At 42.7% G+C, this 27,235-nt stretch overlaps 1 protein-coding gene across 1 annotated transcript; it reads right to left on the bottom strand.

Moving 5' to 3' along the window:
* Nucleotides 1-27,235, bottom strand: LOC311223730 (transmembrane protein 150A; the record flags this gene model as incomplete). Its single annotated transcript, XM_084308502.1, has 7 exons — nt 1-1,105; nt 3,397-3,574; nt 8,359-8,489; nt 10,761-10,828; nt 14,770-14,838; nt 17,307-17,354; nt 27,201-27,235. 7 exons carry the CDS (start codon nt 27,233-27,235, stop codon nt 915-917), a joined length of 720 nt encoding a protein of 239 aa, XP_084164628.1. The 3' UTR covers nt 1-914.

Here is a 27,235-nt window from a genome sequence, read left to right as displayed (position 1 = left end):
TTGCTTATTACAGACCATATCGGTCTTTTACCTTTTATTATGAAATCGTCCGATCACACATTTAGCCACAGTGACGCTTCGTCTCGTCAACAATCAGGTCACCTGATCTTTTGTTCCCACAAATAGGACCGTACCGTCGCTTTGGCTTTTCATAAATGTCTTTGCTCGTTCGTTGTCGATACTACGGTATTATTGCACATAAATCCCTGAGAGTCATATAAAAAGTACAAAACTGTATAGAAGTAGAAACGTTGCAAGTGGGCTACATTATAGAAGGCCGTGGAGACGTTAACGGTGGTTCTGCTGGAGGATCACCGTGTGGCGGTGACTCACAGGCCGCTCCGTGACTCCGTCTCCGAGACAGTGAGTGGGTTTAAGACGAGTGCTCTGAAGCAATAACCCTTTAAGCTGTTTTTGTTATCCAAGCCCGAGGTTGATAACAAAACAACACACAGCCCAATTCAACAAAAATAAGTACATTTTGTTCAATAAATTACATCTATACAATAATATGGTCTCTCTCAATATACAGTGGATTTCCGGTCGTTTTCTTTGGGGTCAAAATGCAAGTTGACGACATAATTAAACACATCCCCACGCGAAGAACCCACACCTTTAACGACCCACACCTTTAACGACCCACACCCCGGGGGAACTCCAAACCGAGCAGCAGCAGGTATTGAAAACAACATTGGTCCCAATTACATGTCCAGATACGGTGGTAAGTCCTCCTCATGTCTCAGGAGGACAGCTCGAGTCTTCCTCATGTCTCAGGACAGCTCGAGTCGTCCTCATGTCTCAGGACAGCTCGAGTCGTCCTCATGTCTCAGGACAGCTCGAGTCGTCCTCATGTCTCAGGACAGCCTGATCATCAGGGGCTTCGCCTCCTCGCGCCGGGCCAGCAGGTCAGGAGGTCAGGAGGTCATCATCAGGGGCTTCGCCTCCTCGCGCCGGGCCAGCAGGTTGGACAGCATGGAGGAGGAGAAGCAGCAGAACTCCGCGGCGAAGCTGAGCTCGAACAGCTCCAGGTTGACGCTGAGGACCCACTCCACCACGGCGGACAGGTGTTTGTACCAGTCGTCCTTCTGAGGAAACAGCACAGTGTCTGGAGGGGGCAGGGGTCAAGGAGCTTAACCTCATGTAGTGTGGTCGTGAAGGGGTTAACCTCATGTAGTGTGGTCGTGAAGGGGTTAACCTCACGTAGTGTGGTCGTGAAGGGGTTAACCGTCTGTTTATTGTTTATTGTTTAAAAGGTGGTGCTGATGAGGACTTTTGGGAGACAGTTAGTGATAGATGGGAAAACCAGATAAGACTTTAGATCGCTTTACAGGACGTCGTAAAACCCCCACCAGGACAACTGTTCTTTTGTGTAAACAGTAACACATTCCAGGGGTGCAAGCGTCGCATCTGAGTGTGTCTCTATAACAAAGAATATCCTTGTCAACTTAAAAAAGGGTACATTTGAATATCATTAGGTGAATATCATTAGAATATCATTAGAATCACCATAGGTGATTCTCTCTTCCATATATATTACATATCTGGTGTAGACAATTGAACAGGGTGTTAAACAGGTATTCTCTAGTTATAAGCTCAGTACTTTACAGAGTTTAAAGCATACTGTGAATATTGGACAAAGGCTCACAACTATATCACATTAATCTGACTTATTAGATAAAAAGGGATATTTGAATGTCATTAGAATTTCAACTGTCTATGAAGATAATAGAACATGTTCTTCTACTTCTCTGTTAAAATGTTTATATATATAGTATGGAAATCTCAGTATGAATAAGGTTCAGTCTGGTAAATACAGATTTTGTGTAGGGATGCTCGATATTGTCTTTTTTACTGATACCGATATACCGATATTGTCCAACTTTTAATTTCCGATATCAACCGATATCAACCGATACCGATATATGCAGGGTTTCCCCCCCCAATTTTTTTAATAATTTCAGGTAATTAACATTACATATCTCTTGTTGTGGAATTAACACAACATTATGCATACTTTTGACAATAAATAAAATCAGAATTTGTTCTTACTTGCTTGCCTGGGTAAATAAAGGTTATAGAAATGTAAAAAAATAAATAAAAAATCAACATTTAAAAAAAAAAATGAAAACCAATACCAATATTTTCCGATATCACATTTTAATGCCGATATTGGCCGATAATATCGGTAGGCCGATAATATCGGACATCCCTAGTTTTGTGTTATCTTATATAGAATGTCTGGTATTGAACTATAGGTAACGAATACATTGTTTTAATTCTGGATATATATAATTCATTACACTAAATATACACCTTAGAAATGTTTTATAATTCAAATGTTACACAAGAAATGATTCTGAGGAATCATCCTCTCATGGGGGGAGAAGCCAGCAGAAGCCACAGACAGCAGACCCCCTGGGCTGCAGACAACACGCCCATTTATAGACATGGAGGCAGAGAGGAAGAAACCCAGAAAAAGCACAACTCTTGTTCTGTTTTGAAGACATCTCATTGGTAGAGACAATGTTTTGGATGTAACTCTGATTGGCTGAAAGTAGTCTAACCCGCCGTGATGTCATGCTTATTATAAAAGAGAAAAATTCACATTCACATTCAGCAGGAAGGGGAGGGTTACAGGAAGGGGAGGGTTACAGGAAGGGGAGGGTTACAGGAAGGGGAGGGTTACAGGGCAGGAAGGGGAGGGTTACAGGAAGGGGAGGGTTACAGGAAGGGGAGGGTTACAGGGCAGGAAGGGCAGGGTTACAGGAAGGGGAGGGTTACAGGAAGGGGAGGGTTACAGGAAGGGGAGGGTTACAGGAAGGGGAGGGTTACAGGGCAGGAAGGGGAGGGTTACAGGAAGGGGAGGGTTACAGGAAGGGGAGGGTTACAGGGCAGGAAGGAGAGGGTTACAGGAAGGGGAGGGTTACAGGGCAGGAAGGGGAGGGTTACAGGAAGGGGAGGGTTACAGGGCAGGAAGGGGAGGGTTACAGGGCAGGAAGGGGAGGGTTACAGGAAGGGGAGGGTTACAGGAAGGGGAGGGTTACAGGGCAGGAAGGGGAGGGTTACAGGAAGGGGAGGGTTACAGGAAGGGGAGGGTTACAGGAAGGGGAGGGTTACAGGAAGGGGAGGGTTACAGGGCAGGAAGGGGAGGGTTACAGGAAGGGGAGGGTTACAGGAAGGGGAGGGTTACAGGGCAGGAAGGGGAGGGTTACAGGGCAGGAAGGGGAGGGTGCGGATGCGGCGCTAATGATGGAGCATCGCCGTCGGTTGTGTGACAGTAAAGGGCTAACCTTCTGTATTGTCACAGTGAGAGGGTTAACCGGCTGTGGTGTGGCAGTGAGAGGGTTAACCGGCTGTGGTGTGGCAGTGAAAGGGTTAAGGGGGCAGGAAGGATACAGCTGATGGTGACGAGGACCTGCAGCACGGTGGAGGCGACGCGGCCCGGGTACAGGAAGCGCTCGTACCCCGTTAACGCACACTTGGCCGTCAGGGAGGTGAGCAGCGTGGTGTAGAAACAGATGCACAGGAAGCTGACGGCAGCGCCCAGGTAGTGAAGCAGCTGCACGGCGGCCGGCTGGGGGAGGGAGAGAGAGAGGGATGAGGAGAGAGAGAGAGAGGGAGAGAGAGAGAGAGAGGGGGGAGAGAGAGAGAGGAGAGAGAGAGAGAGAGAGGGAGAGAGAGAGAGAGAGGGGGGAGAGAGAGAGACAGGGAGGAGAGAGAGAGAGAGGTGGGAGAGAGAGAGACAGGGAGGAGAGAGAGAGAGAGGGGGGAGAGAGAGGGATGAGGAGAGAGGGAGAGAGAGAGGGATGAGGAGAGAGAGAGGGAGAAGAGAGGGAGGGAGGAGAGAGAGAGAGAGACAGGGAGGAGAGAGAGACAGGGAGGAGAGAAAGAGAGGGGGGAGAGAGAGAGGGAGGAGGAGAGAGAGAGACAGGGAGGAGAGAGAGAGAGAGGGGGGAGAGAGAGGGAGGAGGAGAGAGAGAGACAGGGAGGAGAGAGAGACAGGGAGGAGAGAGAGAGAGACAGAGAGAGAGGGAGGAGAGGAGAGAGAGAGAGGGAGGAGAGAGAGGAGAGAGAGAGAGGAGAGAGAGGGAGGAGAGGAGAGAGAGAGACAGGGAGGAGAGAGGGAGGAGAGAGAGAGAGGGGGAGGAGAGAGAGGGATGAGGAGAGAGAGAGACAGGGAGGAGAGAGAGAGAGGGAGGAGAGAGAGAGAGAGGGAGGAGAGAGAGAGGGAGGAGAGAGAGAGAGACAGGGAGGAGAGACATGGAGGAGAGAGAGAGAGACAGGGAGGAGAGAGAGAGGGAGGAGAGAGAGACAGGCATGAGATTTACACTTAACACTTTCGGGGCCATTCACGTATATATACGTTATTGGGCGTCAACGGTTAACGTATGTTTTTTGGATCGTTTTCCCTTTTTTTTTTTTTTTTTTCTTTTTTTTATCCTATTCAATGTCAGGGACCTGTATGTTGCCGTTAAAAGGCATACTGGGACTCCGAAGGTGCAGTACCGGCCAGATCCTGCTAGGTGGCAGTATCGAGAGTGCAGTAAACCCTGTTCCAGACCGGGTGCTACACTCAAATGTCTCCAGACGGACTTTTCTAGAGGAGAGACCAGCATGAGAGACCAGCATGAGAGACCAGCAGCTGGGAGGACAGACAGGCATGAGATCTACACTTGACAGAAATGTGTTTATGTTTGAAAATACCTATAACCAACAGGAATATGGTTCTGCTATGGGATCCCCGTCCGCGGGCGCATAATGCGTGTTTATTTATGGGAACGTTCGAAGAGGACTTCATTTACAACAATACTGTATATAGACCCCATATCAAGTACTTTGCTCGATTTATCGATGATATTTTCATGGTCTGGTCGGGGAACGAGGTAGAACTGTCATCGTTCTTGTCCTATTTGAACTCTTGTGTAGAATCCATCACTTTCAGTATGGAAAAGAGCCGAGAAGCCGTTCACTTCCTAGACGTAAAACTAACTAAAGTTAATAACCTAATTGCATCTACAGAAAACCAACGGATAAAAACAATCTCCTACAGTTCTCTAGTCACCAGCCGGTGCCTTTACAGAGAAGCCTGCCTGTCAGTCAACTATACAGACTCAGACATATCTGTGGCTCTCAGGACTCCTGAGTCAGGAGGAGTTCCACTCCCAAAGTGAGAGTATGTTGGGAAGATTCTGTGAAAAGGGCCCAAAAGCAGTGTCTTAACTCCGCCATGGCCACTGACTGTAAACCAAGTTGAAAGAAAAGAACTGTTCCGTAAGAAAGAGAGAAACAGAACACCAGGCACCATTAATTATGTCCTTACTTATGATCCATTTAGTTCCGTTATCAAGTCCACAGTCAGGAAACACTGGCACATTCTATCATCAGATAGAACCTTAAATGACCGCTTCCAACACCCTCCGCGCTGTACGCAGAAAAGGGCTACTAGCCTGAAGGACTGCCTGGTCAGAGCGGACCAACCTGAAGGACCGCCTGGTCAGAGCTGACCAACCTGAAGGACCGCCTGGTCAGAGCGGACCAGCCTGAAGGACCGCCTGGTCAGAGCTGACCAACCTGAAGGACCGCCTGGTCAGAGCGGACCAGCCTGAAGGACCGCCTGGTCAGAGCGGACCAGCCTGAAGGACCGCCTGGTCAGAGCGGACCAGCCTGAAGGACCGCCTGGTCAGAGCGGACCAGCCTGAAGGACCGCCTGGTCAGAGCGGACCAACCTGAAGGACCGCCTGGTCAGAGCTGACCAACCTGAAGGACCGCCTGGTCAGAGCGGACCAGCCTGAAGGACCGCCTGGTCAGAGCTGACCAACCTGAAGGACCGCCTGGTCAGAGCGGACCAGCCTGAAGGACCGCCTGGTCAGAGCGGACCAGCCTGAAGGACCGCCTGGTCAGAGCGGACCAGCCTGAAGGACCGCCTGGTCAGAGCGGACCAGCCTGAAGGACCGCCTGGTCAGAGCGGACCAGCCTGAAGGACCGCCTGGTCAGAGCGGACTCGTGTTCAAGGCCAGAGCCTTTCATTCATGGAGGCTCCCCGTGTCGAGCAGCATGCAGCCACATGGTCAAAACAAACACACTCCACGACTCCCACACCGGGAACAAAGACGAAGACCAGATCGCTAGTAACGTGTAGTTCCACACGCATAATATATTTACTATTCTGCCCGTGTAAAAAATACTATATCGGACAGACATCCCGCAAATAAAAAATCAAACGAAGAGTTCAATTGGGCTCTTAATTTGACTGCGTCACCCAGCACTGCTGTTGTTACTACTACTGGTCACCCAGCACTGCTGTTGTTACTACTACTGGAAAGGGTTAACCTTCTGTAGTGTGGTAGTGAAAGGTTAACCTTCTGTAGTGTGGTAGTGAAAGGTTAACCTTCTGTAGTGTGGTAGTGAAAGGTTAACCTTCTGTAGTGTGGTAGTGAAAGGTTAACCTTCTGTAGTGATAGTGAAAGGATTAACCTTCTGTAGTGTGGTAGTGAAAGGGTTAACCTTCTGTAGTGTGGTAGTGAAAGGTTAACCGTCTGTAGTGTGGTAGTGAAAGGGTTAACCGTCTGTAGTGTGGTAGTGAAAGGTTAACCTTCTGTAGTGTGGTAGTGAAAGGGTTAACCTTCTGTAGTGTGGTAGTGAAAGGGTAAACCGTCTGTAGTGTGGTAGTGAAAGGTTAACCTTCTGTAGTGTGGTAGTGAAAGGGTTAACCTTCTGTAGTGTGGTAGTGAAAGGTTAACCTTCTGTAGTGTGGTAGTGAAAGGGTTAACCTTCTGTAGTGTGGTAGTGAAAGGTTAACCTTCTGTAGTGTGGTAGTGAAAGGGTTAACCTTCTGTAGTGTGGTAGTGAAAGGTTAACCTTCTGTAGTGTGGTAGTGAAAGGTTAACCTTCTGTAGTGTGGTAGTGAAAGGTTAACCTTCTGTAGTGTGGTAGTGAAAGCGTTAACCTTCTGTAGTGTGGTAGTGAAAGGTTAACCTGTAGTGTGGTAGTGAAAGGGTTAACCTTTTTTTTTCTTTTTTTTTTTTATTATTGCAAAACAAAAATTATTAAAAGTCAGTACTCAACACATAATGCATAATGAAACTAACAGTCAAGGTGGTTAAAATTACATGCAAGTACAGAAACAAGACAAAAAAAAAGTCTATAATAATATTTTAACCGTATACAGTGTATATCCAGCGAAATTAACAATTATACAAATGCTTATATAGGACATACCCCTAATACCTATTTTCTAAAACCCTACACACATATGCTCCAGCTCGAACCCCCCCCCCCCCGGACCCCTCCTTGGATAGTACCTCCATTATCCCTCACTCCTAACCAGACACTACCATTATAAGCTAGCTTTTATTCTCTCCACCACTTCTACCCACATTGACATTTTGGATTCGTTGAGACCCAGAATTCTTGCTGTAGATATTTCTTGATATATCACATCGAGATATGTAAGAGACCAAACTTTCCGGCACATTTTTTCCGGTTGAAAAGGTTAACCTTCTGTAGTGTGGTAGTGAAAGGTTAACCGTCTGTAGTGTGGTAGTGAAAGGATAACCTTCTGTAGTGTGGTAGTGAAAGGTTAACCTTCTGTAGTGTGGCAGTGAAAGGTTAACCTTCTGTAGTGTGGTAGTGAAAGGGTTAACCTTCTGTAGTGTGGTAGTGAAAGGTTAACCTTCTGTAGTGTGGTAGTGAAAGGTTAACCTTCTGTAGTGTGGTAGTGAAAGGTTAACCTGTAGTGTGGTAGTGAAAGGTTAACCTCCTGTAGTGTGGTAGTGAAAGGTTAACCTTCTGTAGTGTGGTAGTGAAAGGTTAACCTTCTGTAGTGTGGTAGTGAAAGGTTAACCTTCTGTAGTGTGGTAGTGAAAGGTTAACCTTCTGTAGTGTGGTAGTGAAAGGTTAACCTTCTGTAGTGTGGTAGTGAAAGGTTAACCTGTAGTGTGGCAGTGAAAGGTTAACCTTCTGTAGTGTGGTAGTGAAAGGGTTAACCTTATGTAGTGTGGTAGTGAAAGGGTTAACCTTCTGTAGTGTGGTAGTGAAAGGTTAACCTTCTGTAGTGTGGTAGTGAAAGGTTAACCTGTAGTGTGGTAGTGAAAGGGTTAACCTTCTGTAGTGTGGTAGTGAAAGGGTTAACCGTCTGTAGTGTGGCAGTGAAAGGGTTAACCGTCTGTAGTGTGGTAGTGAAAGGGTTAAGAAGCCGCTTGGAGGCGGGGCCTAGCGCAGGACCAGGTAGTGAAAGGGTTAAGGAGGCGGGGCCTAGTGCGGGACCAGGTAGTGAAAGGATTAAGGAGGCGGGGCCTAGCGCGGGACCAGGTAGTGAAAGGATTAAGGAGGCGGGGCCTAGTGCGGGACCAGACTCACGTTGCAGTTCCCGGCCATGAAGGCCGCCAGGGCGGAGACGACCCCGAACACCATGGCCACCCGGCTGAGCATGGCGTGGGCCGTGTGTCTCTCCAGGACATGGGCGTGGTGGAAGACACTGAACACCAGGACTAGAGGAGGAGAAGAGAGACAAGGTGAGCATGGCGTGGGGGGCATGTCTCTCCAGGACATGGGCGTGGTGGAAGACACTGAACACCAGGACTAGAGGAGGAGAAGAGAGACAAGGTGAGCATGCCGTGGGGGGCGTGTCTCTCCAGGACGTGGGCGTGGTGGAAGACACTGAACACCAGGACTAGAGGAGGAGAAGAGAGACAAGGTGAGCATGGCGTGGGGGGCGTGTCTCTCCAGGACGTGGGCGTGGTGGAAGACACTGAACACCAGGACTAGAGGAGGAGAGAGACAACGCATCACACACACACACACCTCCATTTTAAACCCTGTACGTCTCTAGGAAGACATTGTGTCAGTAAGTAACATTGGTACAGTGTGTTCATCAAAGAACATCGATTTTATATACATGTTTATATAGAGAGAGAAATACTTTATATATTTATGTCTTTCTACTATTACCCTGCCCATACCCCCCCCCCCTCCTGCTAGGACACCCGGGGATCAATAAAGGATCATCTTATGTTATGGTGATGTGTGTGTTTAGTAGCTTGGTGATGTGTTTAGTAACTTGGTGATGTGTTTAGTAACTTGGTGATGTGTTTAGTAACTTGGTGATGTGTTTAGTAAATGTGTTTAGTAACTTGGTGATGTATGTGTTTAGTAACTTGGTGATGTGTTTAGTAACTTGGTGATGTATGTGTTTAGTAACTTGGTGATGTGTTTAGTAACTTGGTGATGTATGTGTTTAGTAACTTGGTGATGTGTTTAGTAACTTGGTGATGTGTTTAGTAGCTTGGTGATGTGTTTAGTAGCTTGGTGATGTGTTTAGTAGCTTGGTGATGTGTTTAGTAACTTGGTGATGTGGTGTGTTTAGTAACTTGGTGATGTGTTTAGTAACTTGGTGATGTGTTTAGTAACTTGGTGATGTGTGTGTTTAGTAACTTGGTGATGTGTTTAGTAGCTTGGTGATGTGTTTAGTAACTTGGTGATGTGTTTAGTAGCTTGGTGATGTGTTTAGTAACTTGGTGATGTGTTTAGTAACTTGGTGATGTATGTGTTTAGTAACTTGGTGATGTGTTTAGTAACTTGGTGATGTGTTTAGTAACTTGGTGATGTGTTTAGTAACTTGGTGATGTGTTTAGTAGCTTGGTGATGTGTTTAGTAGCTTGGTGATGTGTTTAGTAACTTGGTGATGTGGTGTGTTTAGTAACTTGGTGATGTGTTTAGTAACTTGGTGATGTGTGTGTTTAGTAACTTGGTGATGTGTTTAGTAGCTTGGTGATGTGTTTAGTAACTTGGTGATGTGTTTAGTAGCTTGGTGATGTGTTTAGTAACTTGGTGATGTGTTTAGTAACTTGGTGATGTGTTTAGTAACTTGGTGATGTGTTTAGTAGCTTGGTGATGTGTTTAGTAACTTGGTGATGTGTTTAGTAACTTGGTGATGTGTTTAGTAACTTGGTGATGTGTTTAGTAGCTTGGTGATGTGTTTAGTAACTTGGTGATGTGTTTAGTAGCTTGGTGATGTGTTTAGTAACTTGGTGATGTGTTTAGTAACTTGGTGATGTGGTGTGTTTAGTAACTTGGTGATGTGTTTAGTAACTTGGTGATGTATGTGTTTAGTAACTTGGTGATGTATGTGTTTAGTAACTTGGTGATGTGTTTAGTAACTTGGTGATGTGTTTAGTAACTTGGTGATGTGTTTAGTAACTTGGTGATGTGTGTGTTTAGTAACTTGGTGATGTATTGATTGATTGATTGAAAACTTTATTAACAGATTGCATTGGAGGTGTTTGGGTGGGTGGGGTGGGGGGGGGGGCACACTGTACAACTGAACAAGCAAAACTGTACATTGGAATATTGACAAGACCATACTTGGTCATTTACTGTACATTGGGGGGGGTTGTGTTAGGACATTTACAGGGGCCAGTTTCAAATTGCAGTCTCCCGTAGGTGTTCTTTGAGAGTGGTTTTGAATGTGGGTAGTGATTCACATTCCTTTACAGCTTTGGGCAGGGCGTTCCACATTGTTGTGGCATAATTGCGAAACGTGTTTAGTCCCTTGTTTGAGCCGAATCTGGGTTTAACATGATTTGTGGAGCTCCCTCTGGTGTTGTGATCGTGGTATTCACTGACCTTTGGGAAGTATTTTGACATGTACATGGCAACATGGGTACCTGTGTGGTGTAGTGTATCTTGTAGACCAGGCCCATTGCAAGTTGCTGTATGTGTTGTATGTATGTATGTGTGTGTTTAGTAAGGTGGAGACTCACAGAGGAAGGACCCGGCGCTGATGGTGGCGGTGAAGAGGGAGTTCTCTGGAGCGCTGGTTCCACTGGAGCTAGACGTCAGAAGATTAGACAGAAGTGTTAAAACAACACTGTCGTCAAACCAGACCCGCGCCGCGCCACTCACACTGACAGTCAGTCAGTCAGTCAGTCAGTCAGTCAGTCAGTCAGTCAGTCAGTCAGTCAGTCAGTCAGTCAGTCAGCCAGTCAGTCAGTCCTTCAGTCAGTCCTTCAGTCAGTCAGTCAGTCAGTCAGTCAGTCAGTCAGTCAGTCAGTCAGTCAGTCAGTCAGTCAGTCAGTCAGTCCTTCAGTCAGTCAGTCAGTCAGTCAGTCAGTCAGTCAGTCAGTCAGTCAGTCAGTCCTTCAGTCAGTCAGTCAGTCAGTCAGTCAGTCAGTCAGTCAGTCAGTCAGTCAGTCAGTCAGTCAGTCAGTCAGTCAGTCAGTCAGTCAGTCAGTCAGTCCTTCAGTCAGTCAGTCAGTCAGTCAGTCAGTCAGTCAGTCAGTCAGTCAGTCAGTCAGTCAGTCAGTCCTTCAGTCAGTCAGTCAGTCAGTCAGTCAGTCAGTCAGTCAGTCAGTCAGTCAGTCAGTCAGTCAGTCATGTGTCAGTCAGTCAGTCAGTCAGTCAGTCAGTCAGTCAGTCCTTCAGTCAGTCAGTCAGTCAGTCAGTCAGTCAGTCAGTCCTTCAGTCAGTCAGTCAGTCAGTCAGTCAGTCAGTCAGTCAGTCAGCCAGTCAGTCAGTCAGTCAGTCAGTCAGTCAGTCAGTCAGTCAGTCAGTCAGTCATGTGTCAGTCAGTCAGTCAGTCAGTCAGTCAGTCAGTCAGTCAGTCAGTCAGTCAGTCCTTCAGTCAGTCAGTCAGTCAGTCAGTCAGTCAGTCAGTCAGTCAGTCAGTCAGTCAGTCAGTCAGTCAGTCAGTCAGTCAGTCAGTCAGTCAGTCAGTCAGTCAGTCAGTCAGTCAGTCAGCAGCATTGCCTCAGGGAGGGAGATAGCATGAACCTCTGCACGTGTAATGCTCTTGTTCATTTTGGTAAAGCTTTTGTTCATTTTCCAATAAAACTATAATTGTGTCTTTGTTCTTTGTGTCTTGTTATGTTAATCTCGTCTTGTCAGTAGTAGAGGAAATGGCACGTTTGTAGCCTAAAATGTATTCTAGCCTACATCTAGGCGGGGAGGGCCCTCACACAACAATTCTTAGAAAGTGTTCTATATTCGTACGTAAGCACAGAATTTAGAATGTGTGTACGCACAGAAATATTGGGATTTATCAACCGTGCGTACACGGGTCCTACGCTCCTCCGTGTTGATAAATACCTCTTTGTTCTACCGTCAATGCTCGTGCATGATTATCCATATATGGTTATGAAACACCCCCCATGGGATGTGAAATAATGGACTGACCCGAGCGAACTATGAGAAACTCCACGAGCGAGATTGTTCACGGAACCAAGAAGACACAAACCGTGTTATGGGATAAATAACAGGCTGGCGGACTTGTACACAGTGATGTCAGATATCAACGACTCCCTAAGACCATTGCTGCAATTCTGCTTGGACAGCTCAAAATACTAATAAAAACCGTTCGAAACACTGTTTGGCGTTGGTGTGTCATTATAACCATGCTGGAATATGAATGCCTTTATTCGTTCTGTTCGATTGGCTACCGGGTATAATATGATTTGTAGAGGCATACAATCTATTTTGTTGTCGGTATTAGGTAGCCTATATGAATTACATATAATAGCAGCCATAGCCTACATTATGCAACAGTAACTTGCGCATATTTAATAACACACAGCCCTGCGAAGCCTGCATACAGTAAACTAACTTGATCATTAATCTAGCTGTTGTATCTTTACGCTTATGAAAACATTAAATAATATGTATAGGCTATATGCCGTCGCTTTGCATTAATAGCCTATATTCTCAAATGGCATTTAATGGCTATCCGACTCCTCACCATCCTCGCGGACGGACCAGTATACCTTTATATTAGGGATGCTCGATATTGGCTTTTTTACCGATACCGATATACCGATATTGTCCAACTCTTAATTTCCAATACCGATATCAACCGATACCGATATATGCAGGGTTTCCCCCCCCCAAAAAACGGAATAATTTCAGGTAATTAACATTACATATCTCTTGTTGTGGAATTAACACAACATTATGCATACTTTTGACAATAAATAAAATCAGAATTTGTTCTTACTTGCTTGCCTGGATAAATAAAGGTTATAGAAATGTAAAAAAAATAAATAAAAAAATTGAAAATTGAAAACCGATACCGATATTTTCCCATATCACATTTTAATGCCGATATCGGCCGATAATATCGGACATCCCTACTTTATATCATATCATATTCATATTCATATCATAGTTTACTCTATCAGCCTACCCAGCATGTAATACGTTCTTTGTTAGAACTCAACTCGTTATTATTTTGCGCATAGATTGCAGAAATACGGGAAAGTTTTGATTTATATTAAAAGGCTTTGACATTGTAAAACTAAATACGTGGAATTCTGTAAGCAGAATACAAGTCATATCACCCACACGATATATGCTCTGTATCCAGAGCATGTATCCTTTTCATTAATTTAAGACACATTTATTGCAAATAACCTCTGTTCTCGTTGCAATGCGTTTTTTATTCTTTCTTATAGGAAGGGGGAAGAACACTATATCGTGGGTGTTCATATGACTTGTATACTGCTTACAGCTTCGGGGTTCCACTTATTATGTTTAACAATGGCAAAGCCTTTTAAATATAATCAAAACGTTCCCGTATTTCTGCAATCTATGCGCAAAATAATAACGAGTTGAGTTACGTGGAGCGCAGTCAGTGCTTATTTCCGCGTTGTAAACATATTCTACCACCGGGCGGCCTGAATACTTTAGACGACAAATGTTTGTTTCCGCGTCTCTGATTGGCCAGGTCATTTCTGGTCATGTGACATGTGACATGTACGCCCAATCGTGGGACCGCAAGTGTCTACACTGGTTAAGCTTAGGCACTCTTTCGAAGTTGATTAAGGTTAGAGTTTGTCTTAGAGCATGGCGATAGAATGCCAGGTAGTTTGCAGGCGCCGGAAATAGGCGCAGAACTTGCTGTCCCACGATTGGCGCACATGTCACATGACCTGGCCAATCAGAGCGCAAAACTCGCACGCGGAAACAAACATTTGTTGTCGAAAGTATTCACGCCACCGGGCGCCAGCTAGCTACGCATGCTCCGAGCTGTGCGTAGATATACGCACAAAGTCAAGCACAAGTTCAAATTGATAAGTCCCACACTTTGCTTAGAAATGATCGTACGCACGGGTTACGCACATATCTGTGTGTACGCAACGTTGATAAATGAGGGCCGGTTTCGGTTGGACTCGAAAATATTTCCAACTACCCAAGTGGGGCCTGATTGAAAAGGTTTGGGAACCACTGGCTTAGGGGGGGGTTTCAATTGACCTTTTAACTCTCCACTCAAGCGGATTGAAAGGAGAGAACACTAGGAGTAGGTGTGTACGGGTTAGGGTTAGGGGTGTAGGTGTGTACGGGTTGCGTCTATTCTTTTACCAACGGATTTCCAGGTCCGCGTTCTGCGATCTGATTGGCCACTGACGTTTCTGGTCATGTGACATGTGCGCCCAATCGCGTGACGTGCCCATTTCCGGCTCTAACAGCAGCAAACTACCTAACGCCTAGTTTATCACTGGTTAAGCTTAGGCGACTCTTTCGAAGTTGGTTAAGGTTAGAGTTTGGAATCAGGGCAGGCGTTCTATCGCCATGCTCTAAGACAAACTCTAACCTTAACCAACTTCGAAAGAGTGCCTAAGCTTAACCAGTGAAAGAAACAGCCGTCACACGATTGGCGCGACCAGAAACCTCAGTGGCCAATCAGAGCGCAGAACGTGAACGCGGAACTGGAAATCCGTTGGTAAAAGTATTCAGGCGTACGGGTTCGGGTTATGGTTAGGGCTGTACGGCACCAGTCACCTGATGGTGGGGAGTCTGCAACAATCCCTGGTGTCGCTGTCGTTCTCTCTGCAGTAGTTCCCGCCGCCCCTGGAAACACACAAGTACACAGTTCCTTTACGTAAGTAAAAGTAGAAATACCCATATAAGTGAGTAAATGGCTGCATTTATATATATATATCTCTTTTATCCAAAGCACTTTACAATTAGTTCCTCACATTCACCCGTTCACTCACACGTTCACACACCGACGGCGGAGGCGACCATGCGAGGTGCCGACCTGCTCATCGGGAGCAGTTAGGGGTTAAGTGTCTCGCTCAAGGACACTTCGACGCGCTGCCCGGGAGGAGCGGGAATCGAACCAGGAACCTCCGGATTACCAGACGACTGCTCTACCTCCTGAGCCACTGTCGCCCCCTGAGTACTCTGGTAAAAGTAAAAGTCCTCCATTCAAATTCTACTTAAGTAAAAGTAGAGAAGTATTTGCTATTGAATGTACTTAAGTATCTAAAGTAAAAGTACACATTCTACATTATGTTTGTGTATTCCAGTGCTTGGGAGAGTTCAACCCGTGATCCAGTGACCTCTAAAGGTTGTGTTAAAGTGGTATGTGGTCCAGTTACGCTGCTCTGATTAAAGGTTATGTTAAAGTGGTGTGTGGTCCAGTTATGCTGCTCTGATTAAAGGTTATGTTAAAGTGGTGTGTGGTCCAGTTACGCTGCTCTGATTAAAGGTTATGTTAAAGTGGTATGTGGTCCAGTTATGCTGCTCTGATTAAAGGTAATGTTAAAGTGGTGTGTGGTCCAGTTATGCTGCTCTGATTAAAGGTTATGTTAAAGTGGTATGTGGTCCAGTTATGCTGCTCTGATTAAAGGTTATGTTAAAGTGGTATGTGGTCGAGTTATGCTGCTCTGATTAAAGGTTATGTTAAAGTGGTATGTGGTCCAGTTATGCTGCTCTGATTAAAGGTTATGTTAAAGTGGTATGTGGTCGAGTTATGCTGCTCTGATTAAAGGTTATGTTAAAGTGGTATGTGGTCCAGTTATGCTGCTCTGATTAAAGGTTATGTTAAAGTGGTATGTGGTCCAGTTACGCTGCTCTGATTAAAGGTTATGTTAAAGTGGTATGTGGTCCAGTTACGCTGCTCTGATTAAAGGTTATGTTAAAGTGGTATGTGGTCCAGTTATGCTGCTCTGATTAAAGGTGATGTTAAAGTGGTATGTAGTCCAGTTATGCTGCACTGATTAAAGGTGATGTTAAAGTGGTATGTGGTCCAGTTATGCTGCTCTGATTAAAGGTTGTGTTAAAGTGGTGTGTGGTCCAGTTATGCTGCTCTGATTAAAGGTTATGTTAAAGTGGTACGTGGTCCAGTTATGCTGCTCTGATTAAAGGTTGTGTTAAAGTGGTATGTGGTCCAGTTACGCTGCTCTGATTAAAGGTGATGTTAAAGTGGTATGTGGTCCAGTTATGCTGCTCTGATTAAAGGTTATGTTAAAGTGGTATGTGGTCCAGTTATGCTGCTCTGATTAAAGGTTATGTTAAAGTGGTATGTGGTCCAGTTATGCTGCTCTGATTAAAGGTTATGTTAAAGTGGTATGTGGTCGAGTTATGCTGCTCTGATTAAAGGTTATGTTAAAGTGGTATGTGGTCCAGTTATGCTGCTCTGATTAAAGGTTATGTTAAAGTGGTATGTGGTCGAGTTATGCTGCTCTGATTAAAGGTTATGTTAAAGTGGTATGTGGTCCAGTTATGCTGCTCTGATTAAAGGTTATGTTAAAGTGGTATGTGGTCCAGTTACGCTGCTCTGATTAAAGGTTATGTTAAAGTGGTATGTGGTCCAGTTACGCTGCTCTGATTAAAGGTTATGTTAAAGTGGTATGTGGTCCAGTTATGCTGCTCTGATTAAAGGTGATGTTAAAGTGGTATGTGGTCGAGTTATGCTGCTCTGATTAAAGGTTGTGTTAAAGTGGTGTGTGGTCCAGTTATGCTGCTCTGATTAAAGGTTATGTTAAAGTGGTACGTGGTCCAGTTATGCTGCTCTGATTAAAGGTTATGTTAAAGTGGTATGTGGTCCAGTTATGCTGCTCTGATTAAAGGTTATGTTAAAGTGGTATGTGGTCCAGTTATGCTGCTCTGAGTAAAGGTTGTGTTAAAGTGGTGTGTGGTCCAGATGTGATCACGTCCTCTTGAAGTCGACAGGCTTCAAATGTGAAGGTATATAATATAATCTTCATAAATTAAAAAGTACAATATTTCCTTTGAAATGTAGTGGAGTAAAAGTATAAAGTTCCCTAAAATGAAAATACTCACGTAAAGTACAAGTAGCTCCAACGGCAACATTTTGGGAAATTAGCTTCATGTCCGCTTCCATTCATTGTGCTAATGTCTCTCTCTGGAGAAGACGGTAAGCAAATTTCCCAAAATGTTGGGGTGTTCTTTTAAGTACAGTATTTGGGTAAAAGTACTTAGTTACTTTCCACCCCTGGAAACAGAACGCTAGTGTTATGACTGAGATGACAAGCTGTCAGCGTCGGCTGCTCCTCTCTAACGAAACTCACCACACGCCCAGGGAACACACATGCTCATTGTTGTACGCCAGGCCATATCTGCAAAACAAAACAAACACGTCAAGTATATCAGCATTTCTGACGCGTGAATCATTTAATTTCTGTTCAAAGCAAACAGTACAGTGTTTTTTATCAAATCCCGTCAAGGCGCAGGTATTTTGAAACATCGGTTTGGTATTTTGGAACCGATGTTTATACCCGTGCCTTGACGGGAATTGATATTTCCAAAAACACTGTACTGTTCGCGTTGAGCAGAATTTATATTTTAAAAACACTGATTCGGTTTTCCTAGAAATAGATTTATTTGTATTTCAAGATTCCTTTTGTTCTGAGAAGAGCTTTCTCTCGTCCCATTACTTCTGAGGACACCCTCCTCTGGCAAAGGTCAATGGCTGCATTTATATTTCTCTTTTATCCAAAGCAGTTTACAGTCTGTTCAGTTTGTAAAAGTAGAAATACTCAGATAAACGAGTACTCTGGTAAAAGTAAAAGTCCTCCATTCAAATTCTACTTAAGTAAAAGTAGATATGTATTTGCTATTGAATGTACTTGAATGAATGAATGAATGAATGAATGAATGAATGAATGAAAACCAGGGGTGTAAAGTACTTGAGTAATTGTACTTCGTTACAATACTTAAGTACTGTTTTGGGGGATTTGTACTTTACTCGAGTATTATTAGGTTTGTATACTTTGTACTTTTACTCCATTACATTTCAGGGGGAAAAAACATACTTTTTACTCCTTACATTTAAAATGCAGACCTACAAAGTACAAAGTACAAATCTCGCAGGTCCAACCATTTTAATTGTTTATCTGGCCGAACTAACATTAAGGTTATTAATCCTGCTACCACAGGTAAACAGCCAATCAAATCCCCATCAATGGAAAATGAACCCGCCCACACCCCATGCTGATTGGTCCTTGTGCAACACTAGAAAGCGGGGATCTTTGATTAAACACCTGCTATCAGAAGAATAGACAGTCAGATCCGCATTATGCTGTGGTTAATATTGTGATATTATTCAGGGTACTCCAGTATTCTGTCTTTAATATTGTGATATTATTCAGGGTACTCCAGTATTCTGTCTTTAATATTGTGATATTATTCAGGGTACTCCAGTATTCTGTCTTTAATATTGTGATATTATTCAGGGTACTCCAGTATTCTGCCTTTAATATTGTGATATTATTCAGGATAATCCAGTATGCTGTGGTTAATATTGTGATATATTCATGCTGTGATGTGAATGCCGTCCATGTTAGTTTACCTTCAATGGAGAAGTGCATTAAATAATTTTATGCAAAAAAATTGTCCTCTGTTCTTTCATTTCAGCATTGTCTATCGCAGAACACATTCCATTGTGGGCAGAGTGTATGCTTGGTTTCATTCCAGCCTTGCCTAAACACCAGCTGATGATTTCACTAATTGGCTCACCTCTTCAACTAACTCACCTGGTGCAATGTATAGTTAAAATGAAAACTTGGCCCACGATGGATTGAGTTTGAGACCCCAGGTGTATCCCTTTTTTTTTTTAATGTACTTTTACTTTTTAGTACTTAAGGCGAGACACTGCAGGTGAATAGGCAAATATACTTTTTTTGTTGATTTTGAGATTTTGTTATATTTTGCTTCCTAAACATGTCTTCTATGAAACTAGTGACAATAAAACATCAATAACACACATTTAGTTGTTTATTTTACTTCAGTTTGCCTTATTGCATCCATAAATGTGCACATATTTAATGGGGAAGTGCCTCATTTGCATATATAAACATAAAATTCTGAAAACTTGCAATATATTTTTTCTTAGTTTATATGTACATAACAAACTGGGAAAGTTTCATAGTGATATCTATTCAAATATTTTTTGCCTATTAGGGGGTACTACACTGTACTACACTGTTTGTAGCCTGTGTGTAGTTCTGTTCAGTTCAATAACATTATTATTATTATTCAGTTATCAGGCATGTGTTTAGGTTGTCTATTACTAATGGTTTGATTAGGTATTGTGTTTGTAAATATCTGTTTAAAAAAAAAAGTATGGCATTTTACAATACAGAACTTTGAAGGCGTTTTCCCAAAAATTAGTTTTAAGAGTTTTTCCTCATACTCTGAGCCAGAAATCTCCACTTCAGTAGCACTCACATACACCAAACCTTCCAGTTCTATTCATATCTATGTTCTGAAGGTATTTACAGAAGGGTTTGTTGATATCGCATTCATACCCTGATTTATATCACATTTTATTCAAAAAAACATGGCAAAATATGGAATTTTACCATAAAAATGGACTGAATGGAGAATTTTCTGATTTATGGAGTGATAAAAAGAGATATCCAAAATCCCCTCTGTAATAACCTTTGGCTCTAATATGTCAACAAAATGAAACTATAATTTTGAAAATGGCTTTATTCAATGTTCAGATTTCTGTCCTGGAATTATATGTAAATTAGTGCATATTTAAGTAGATAATGCCTCATTTGCATATTTAAACATACAATTTCAGAAAACTTGTAATACAAAAAAGTCTTGTCTTTATATAAGTAATCAACTGGGGAAGTTTCATTGTGATATCTATTAGTTAATTTTTTTACCCTATTCACCTGTAGTGTCTCCCCTTAAGTACATTTAAAAGTAGGACTTTTTGACTTTTACTCAAGTGTGTTTTTAGCCAGATACTTTTGACTTTTACTTGAGTCAGATTTTGAGATGGTACCCATACTTTCACTTAAGTATAATTTCTGGGTACTTTTTACACCCCTGATGAAAACTTTATTTAACAGATTGCAGAATGGGTACAATACAGTACGGCTCAATACACACAATTGTTAAGGGGATGCAGACCTGAGAAAGACGTTTGTCTTGTTTCCATCAGGGTCCCCCATTTTCAATTCATATAGACATTTATGACATACACAACATACATGACATTTATGGCATAGGGACATATAGGTATTTAGTACTGATACATTTGTGACATATACTTAAGTATCTAAAGTAAAAGTACACATTCTACATGACGTTTGTGTATCCATTGACCTCTAGGCTGTGTTAAAGTGGTATGTGGTCCAGTGATGCTGCTCTGATTGAAGGTGATGTTAAAGTGGTATGTGGTCCAGTTATGCTGCTCTGATTAAAGGTGATGTTAAAGTGGTATGTGGTCCAGTTATGCTGCTCTGATTAAAGGTTATGTTAAAGTGGTATGTGGTCCAGTTATGCTGCTCTGATTAAAGGTGATGTTAAAGTGGTGTGTGGTCCAGTTATGCTGCTCTGATTAAAGGTGATGTTAAAGTGGTATGTGGTCCAGTTATACTGCTCTGATTAAAGGTTGTGTTAAAGTGGTATGTGGGTCAGTTATGCTGCTCTGATTAAAGGTTGTGTTAAAGTGGTATGTGGTCCAGTTATGCTGCTCTGATTAAAGGTTGTGTTAAAGTGGTATGTGGGTCAGTTATGCTGCTCTGATTAAAGGTGATGTTAAAGTGGTATGTGGTCCAGTTATGCTGCTCTGATTAAAGGTTATGTTAAAGTGGTATGTGGTCCAGTTATGCTGCTCTGATTAAAGGTTATGTTAAAGTGGTGTGTGGTCCAGTTATGCTGCTCTGATTAAAGGTGATGTTAAAGTGGTATGTGGTCCAGTTATGCTGCTCTGATTAAAGGTGATGTTAAAGTGGTATGTGGTCCAGTTATGCTGCTCTGATTAAAGGTTGTGTTAAAGTGGTATGTGGTCCAGTTATGCTGCTCTGATTAAAGGTTATGTTAAAGTGGTATGTGGTCCAGTTATGCTGCTCTGATTAAAGCTTATGTTAAAGTGGTATGTGGTCCAGTTATACTGCTCTGATTAAAGGTTATGTTAAAGTGGTATGTGGTCCAGTTATGCTGCTCTAATTAAAGGTTATGTTAAAGTGGTATGTGGTCCAGGTATGCTGCTCTGATTAAAGGTTGTGTTAAAGTGGTATGTGGTCCAGTTATGCTGCTCTGATTAAAGGTTGTGTTAAAGTGGTATGTGGTCCAGTTATGCTGCTCTGATTAAAGCTTATGTTAAAGTGGTATGTGGTCCAGTTATGCTGCTCTGATTAAAGGTTGTGTTAAAGTGGTATGTGGTCCAGTTATGCTGCTCTGATTAAAGCTTATGTTAAAGTGGTATGTGGTCCAGTTATGCTGCTCTGATTAAAGGTGATGTTAAAGTGGTATGTGGTCCAGTTATGCTGCTCTGATTAAAGGTTGTGTTAAAGTGGTATGTGGTCCAGTTATGCTGCTCTGATTAAAGGTTATATTAAAGTGGTATGTGGTCCAGTTATGCTGCTCTGATTAAAGGTTATGTTAAAGTGGTATGTGGTCCAGTTATGCTGCTCTGATTAAAGGTTGTGTTAAAGTGGTATGTGGTCCAGTTATGCTGCTCTGATTAAAGGTTATGTTAAAGTGGTATGTGGTCCAGTTATGCTGCTCTGATTAAAGGTGATGTTAAAGTGGTGTGTGGTCCAGTTATGCTGCTCTGATTAAAGGTGATGTTAAAGTGGTATGTGGTCCAGTTATGCTGCTCTGATTAAAGGTTATGTTAAAGTGGTATGTGGTCCAGTTATGCTGCTCTGATTACGTCCTCTTGAAGTTGACAGGCTTCAAATGTGAAAGTATATAATCTTCATAATTTTATTAACTATAAATAATAAAAACTTTTACTGGAAGAATAAAAAAGCAAGAATTAATTTAACCACCCTTCAAAAAAACAAAAACCAAGGAGGACTTGAAGCACCTAACTTTCTCAACTACTATCTGGCCAACCAATTAATATACAATATTAATTACAAATGGATTCACCCTACCCAACAATACAACCCCTGGGAAGACATTGAGAAGGACGTGTGCATGGAAATCTCACCACAAGATCTGCCATTCCTTAGCAGAAGCGTAAAACATCACTGTTGTTTTAGGAATACAGTCATTTCCACAACTCTGACAGCCTGGTGGAAAGCCAACAAAATGACTGGTAACACTAACCCCCTGTAAATACACACCAATCTGGCACAACCCTGACTTTCAACTCGGCAAATCACCCACATACTTCCCAGCTTGGAAACAAAAAGGCATTACTCATCTTCACCACATCTTCACAGACAACAGCCTAATCACTTATCAAGATTTGACTGAAGGATACGGCATTGGGACAGACCAACACTTCCTATTTCTACAGCTGAAATCCATTTTGAAATCTAAAATGAACACTGCACAGAATGATCTTGAACCACCTCCAATTATATTAGCAATGAATAAAATAACATCACAGAAGAAAATATTCTTAAAAAATATACAAAATACTGGCAAGCGCAGACACTACATTCCATCTCCCCTTCACTAAATGGGAACAGGACTGGCTCCATCTTTAATCTTTCAAAATGTTCAGTTGCTATCGCTATCAGCTCTATCTTTTTTTTTTAAACTTTATTTTTTAGCGTTTATCGCTTTTCTGGTCAAGCATGACCGACAGTTGTAGGGTGAAACGGGAGAGAGAGCAGGGGGAGACATTCGGCAAATGGCGGCGAGTCCGGGAATCGAACTCGGAGTCAACCAGATCCGTGACGCAGCGCGGTAACATGGTGTGCTACTGGAGCACCCCTCAGCTCTATCTTTAATCTTTCAAAATGTTCAGTTGCTATTGCATGCACTCATCTGTGTTTCACTACACACTTGAGTGCATGCTTACCAACTGTCCGTCTGCAACACTACTATCACCAACATCTAAGAAGGGAGATCCCCCCTTGAATGGCCCTTCTAAGGTTTCTCTCCTCCACACTGCCTGTGGAGCTTTTTTCCCTATCGTTAGGTTTTAGTGAGTTTTTCCTTACCTTCGCGTGGGGTATGTCTGGGAGTGCTTGCATTCTTTCATTTATTTGCATTAATCTAAAATATTTTGGACCTTATGGTGTTCTTGTTCTGTTCTTGACTTATTGTTATGTTTTCTTTTTGACTTGTTTAAAGAAGACTTGTACGGCCCATGGGGACATTAACGTGTGTTGTCGGGCCTTATAAATAAATTTGATTTGATTTGATTTGATTTGACTTGGCTTTCTCTCCCAATGCCGTACCCTGGGAACTAATTTGCACCAACACATTCACAATGACTAACAATACTAACCTTCAATTAATCCAATATGAGGTGTTACACAGAGTACATATCACACAGCACAGGATGTTTCAAATGGGATTTGCAAGCACAGATGTATGCTCCCATTGCACCCTCAACACCCCAGACAACTGTTTCCATGCCACCTGGCTCTGCCTACCTGTTCAAGACTTCTGGAATTCCGTCATCAATACACTATCCCGGGTCATGAGCTGCAGCATTCCTCTCTCCCCCTCCCTCTGCCTACTTGGGGATACTACTGCTAAACATTTATTAGTCCAGAACACCAAACCCCTGCTCGTTTCTCTAGCTGTCGCAGAGAAAACTATCCCCTTAAACTGGAAGACAAGACAAAACGTGAATACTGGGCAATGGTTGGGCCTTCTCTCAGATTACATATCACAGGAAACAATCTCAACCGTGGATCACATCGAAGTCTCACAATTTAATAACATCTGGGAATTGCTTGTGGATAATCTAGGCGAGATTGACCTGTGAGCCGTCCACTCCACAACCCACCCTTCTCTCAATCCCCCTCCTCACCCGCTACTTTACTTACTCCCCTCTCTGCCCCCCCCCCCCCCTCTACCTTGTCATGTGTATTCGCTGTTGTCCTTCATTGTCCTTAGTTGTAATTTGTTTGTCATTGTCATTGAAATATCACTATTTTTCTTATTTTACTACCCTTTTTATTTGATTTAGCACTGTAAATAGTTAAAATGTATAATAAATAATAAAGTTGTCCCCCGAAGAGGGGGGGGGGGTGGATGGAGTGCCCTCAAAAAAGGGCTGGGAGTAAATTTTTTATATATAAATATAAATAATAAGTATAAATTATTTTATTTTGTATATATATTATGTTTTCTATGCAAAATCATTTTCTTCAAAGTAACTAGTAACTGATGGGTTCAGATAAATGTAGTGGAGTAAAAAGTACAATATTTCCTTTGAAATGTAGTGGAGTAAAAGTATAAAGTTCCCTCAAATGAAAATACTCACATAAAGTACAAGTCAAGTCAAGTCAAGTCAAGAGTTTTAATTGTCACGGCATACAGGTATACAATGAAATGCGGGTGGTCTTGCCCGCAACGATGTGCAATACAGTGGTACATATAATAGAATCAAAAGAAGAAACAACATTGTGCAGTAACAGGTAGCAGGTAACATGGAGTGACAAAAAATGTCTCGGTATCTGTACATAGTTATTTACAAGTACAAGTACAAGTAGCTCGAAGAACACTACTTGAGTAAAAATACTTAGTTATTTTCCACCACTGACCAACATACAAGAAAAAGCTATTTCCCTTTAACCCTTACACTGCCACACGACAGCCGGTTAACCCTTTCACTGTGACAATACAGAAGGTTAACCCTTTACTATCACACAACCGACGGCGATGCTCCATCATTAGCATCATTAGCTCCGCGGAGACATGTTGTGGAAACTGTGTTTGGCCTCTTTGTCTTTGTTTGGACGTGGCTAGACCCTCCAGCACTGCTTATGTTGTTTACATTGTTTATTTTTATATTTTATTGCCTATATTGTAAATAGTTTTCTCCTCATGTGTGTGGGGGAGCCAGGCAGGGAAGGAAATTATTAATATAAAAGTTGGTGTGGCATATTCAATACAGGAGATAAAGAGGTGCTGGAATCAAATAATTACAATTAGATTTAGACTTCACTTAAAAACATAATTCCACAGATTCAAGGAAGTCAAACAAAATGGTTGAAAAGATACATAATATGTCCCCCTTTAATATAAGCTACCATAGAAAAATAAATACACAAATAAGTACACAAATCAACAGGGGTGTAAAAAGTACCCAGAAATGATACTTAAGTGAAAGTATGGCTAAAAACACACTTGAGTAAAAGTCATAAGGTTTCTACTTTTAAATGTACTTACTTACATGTAAGTACTAAAAAGTAAAAGTAAAAACTTTTTTTCTGACTGTCTATTCTTCTGATAGCAGGTGTTTAATCAAAGATCCCCGCTTTCTAGTCTTGCACAAGGACCAATCAGCAATGGGTAGGGGCGGGTTCATTTTCCATTGAAGGGGATTTGATTGGCTGTTTTTAAATAAAGCGCGGCCGCAGGATTAATAACCTTGTTAACGTTAGTTCGGCCAGAGAAACAAATATACTAATTAAAATAGTTGGACCTGCGAGGTTTGTACTTTGTACTTTGTAGGTCTGCATTTTAAATGTAAGGAGTAAAAAGTATGTTTTTTTTCTTCTGAAATGTAATCGAGTAAAAGTACAAGTATACAAACCTAATAATACTCGAGTAAAGTGCACCCCTGTCAGTATCTTTGTCACACACAGATGTCTCCGACAAACAAAGCATCCAGTTTGAGGTGTGAGACGGGGCTTCGCTACAGACCGTTCTAGGAGACGTCTCAGCCGGACGAGCGTCTGTTGTACATCGAGACGTCACTTCTGGATGGTCCTGTTTGTCCGCGCTCACACCCCGTGACACGCCACTCATTATGTAAGAAGCACATACTTCACAGCGTGTTCCAACATTACAATGATGCGTGTGGCCCAAACATTAAAGAAAACACACGCCTATTCTGCTTCACCATCACACCGCTTTGTCGTGTCATTTATAGCCGTCATAACCGCACCCTTTGGCTTTTTTAATGGATGAAAGAGATATTCATATTCATATCGGACTCTTGTGTGTAAAACTGGGTTCGCAGCGTTCCGTGATGAAGAAGAGAAGACGTCCTTCATGATGTAGAAGAGAAGACGTCCTTCATGATGTAGAAGAGAAGACGTCCTTCATGATGCAGAAGAGAAGACGTCCTTCATGATGTAGAAGAGAAGACGTCCTTCATGATGTAGAAGAGAAGACGTCCTTCATGATGTAGAAGAGAAGACGTCCTTCATGATGTAGAAGAGAAGACGTCCTTCATGATGTAGAAGAGAAGACGTCCTTCATGATGTAGAAGACAAGACGTCCTTCATGATGTAGAAGAGAAGACGTCCTTCATGATGTAGAAGAGAAGACGTCCTTCATGATGTAGAAGAGAAGACGTCCTTCATGATGTAGAAGAGAAGACGTCCTTCATGATGTAGAAGAGAAGACGTCCTTCATGATGTAGAAGAGAAGACGTCCTTCATGATGTAGAAGAGAAGACGTCCTTCATGATGCAGAAGAGAAGACGTCCTTCATGATGCAGAAGAGAAGACGTCCTTCATGATGTAGAAGACAAGACGTCCTTCATGATGCAGAAGAGAAGACGTCCTTCATGATGCAGAAGAGAAGACGTCCTTCATGATGCAGAAGAGAAGACGTCCTTCATGATGTAGAAGAGAAGACGTCCTTCATGATGTAGAAGAGAAGACGTCCTTCATGATGTAGAAGAGAAGACGTCCTTCATGATGTAGAAGAGAAGACGTCCTTCATGATGCAGAAGAGAAGACGTCCTTCATGATGCAGAAGAGAAGACGTCCTTCATGATGCAGAAGAGAAGACGTCCTTCATGATGCAGAAGAGAAGACGTCCTTCATGATGCAGAAGAGAAGACGTCCTTCATGATGTAGAAGAGAAGACGTCCTTCATGATGCAGAAGAGAAGACGTCCTTCATGATGCAGAAGAGAAGACGTCCTTCATGATGTAGAAGAGAAGACGTCCTTCATGATGCAGAAGACAAGACGTCCTTCATGATGTAGAAGAGAAGACGTCCTTCATGATGTAGAAGACAAGACGTCCTTCATGATGTAGAAGAGAAGACGTCCTTCATGATGCAGAAGACAAGACGTCCTTCATGATGTAGAAGACGTCCTTCAT

This window comes from Notolepis coatsorum, assembly GCF_963971535.1.
Source record: "Notolepis coatsorum genome assembly, chromosome: 1".
Lineage (NCBI taxonomy): Eukaryota > Metazoa > Chordata > Actinopteri > Aulopiformes > Paralepididae > Notolepis > Notolepis coatsorum.
This window is presented reverse-complemented; position numbering and strand designations above follow the sequence as displayed.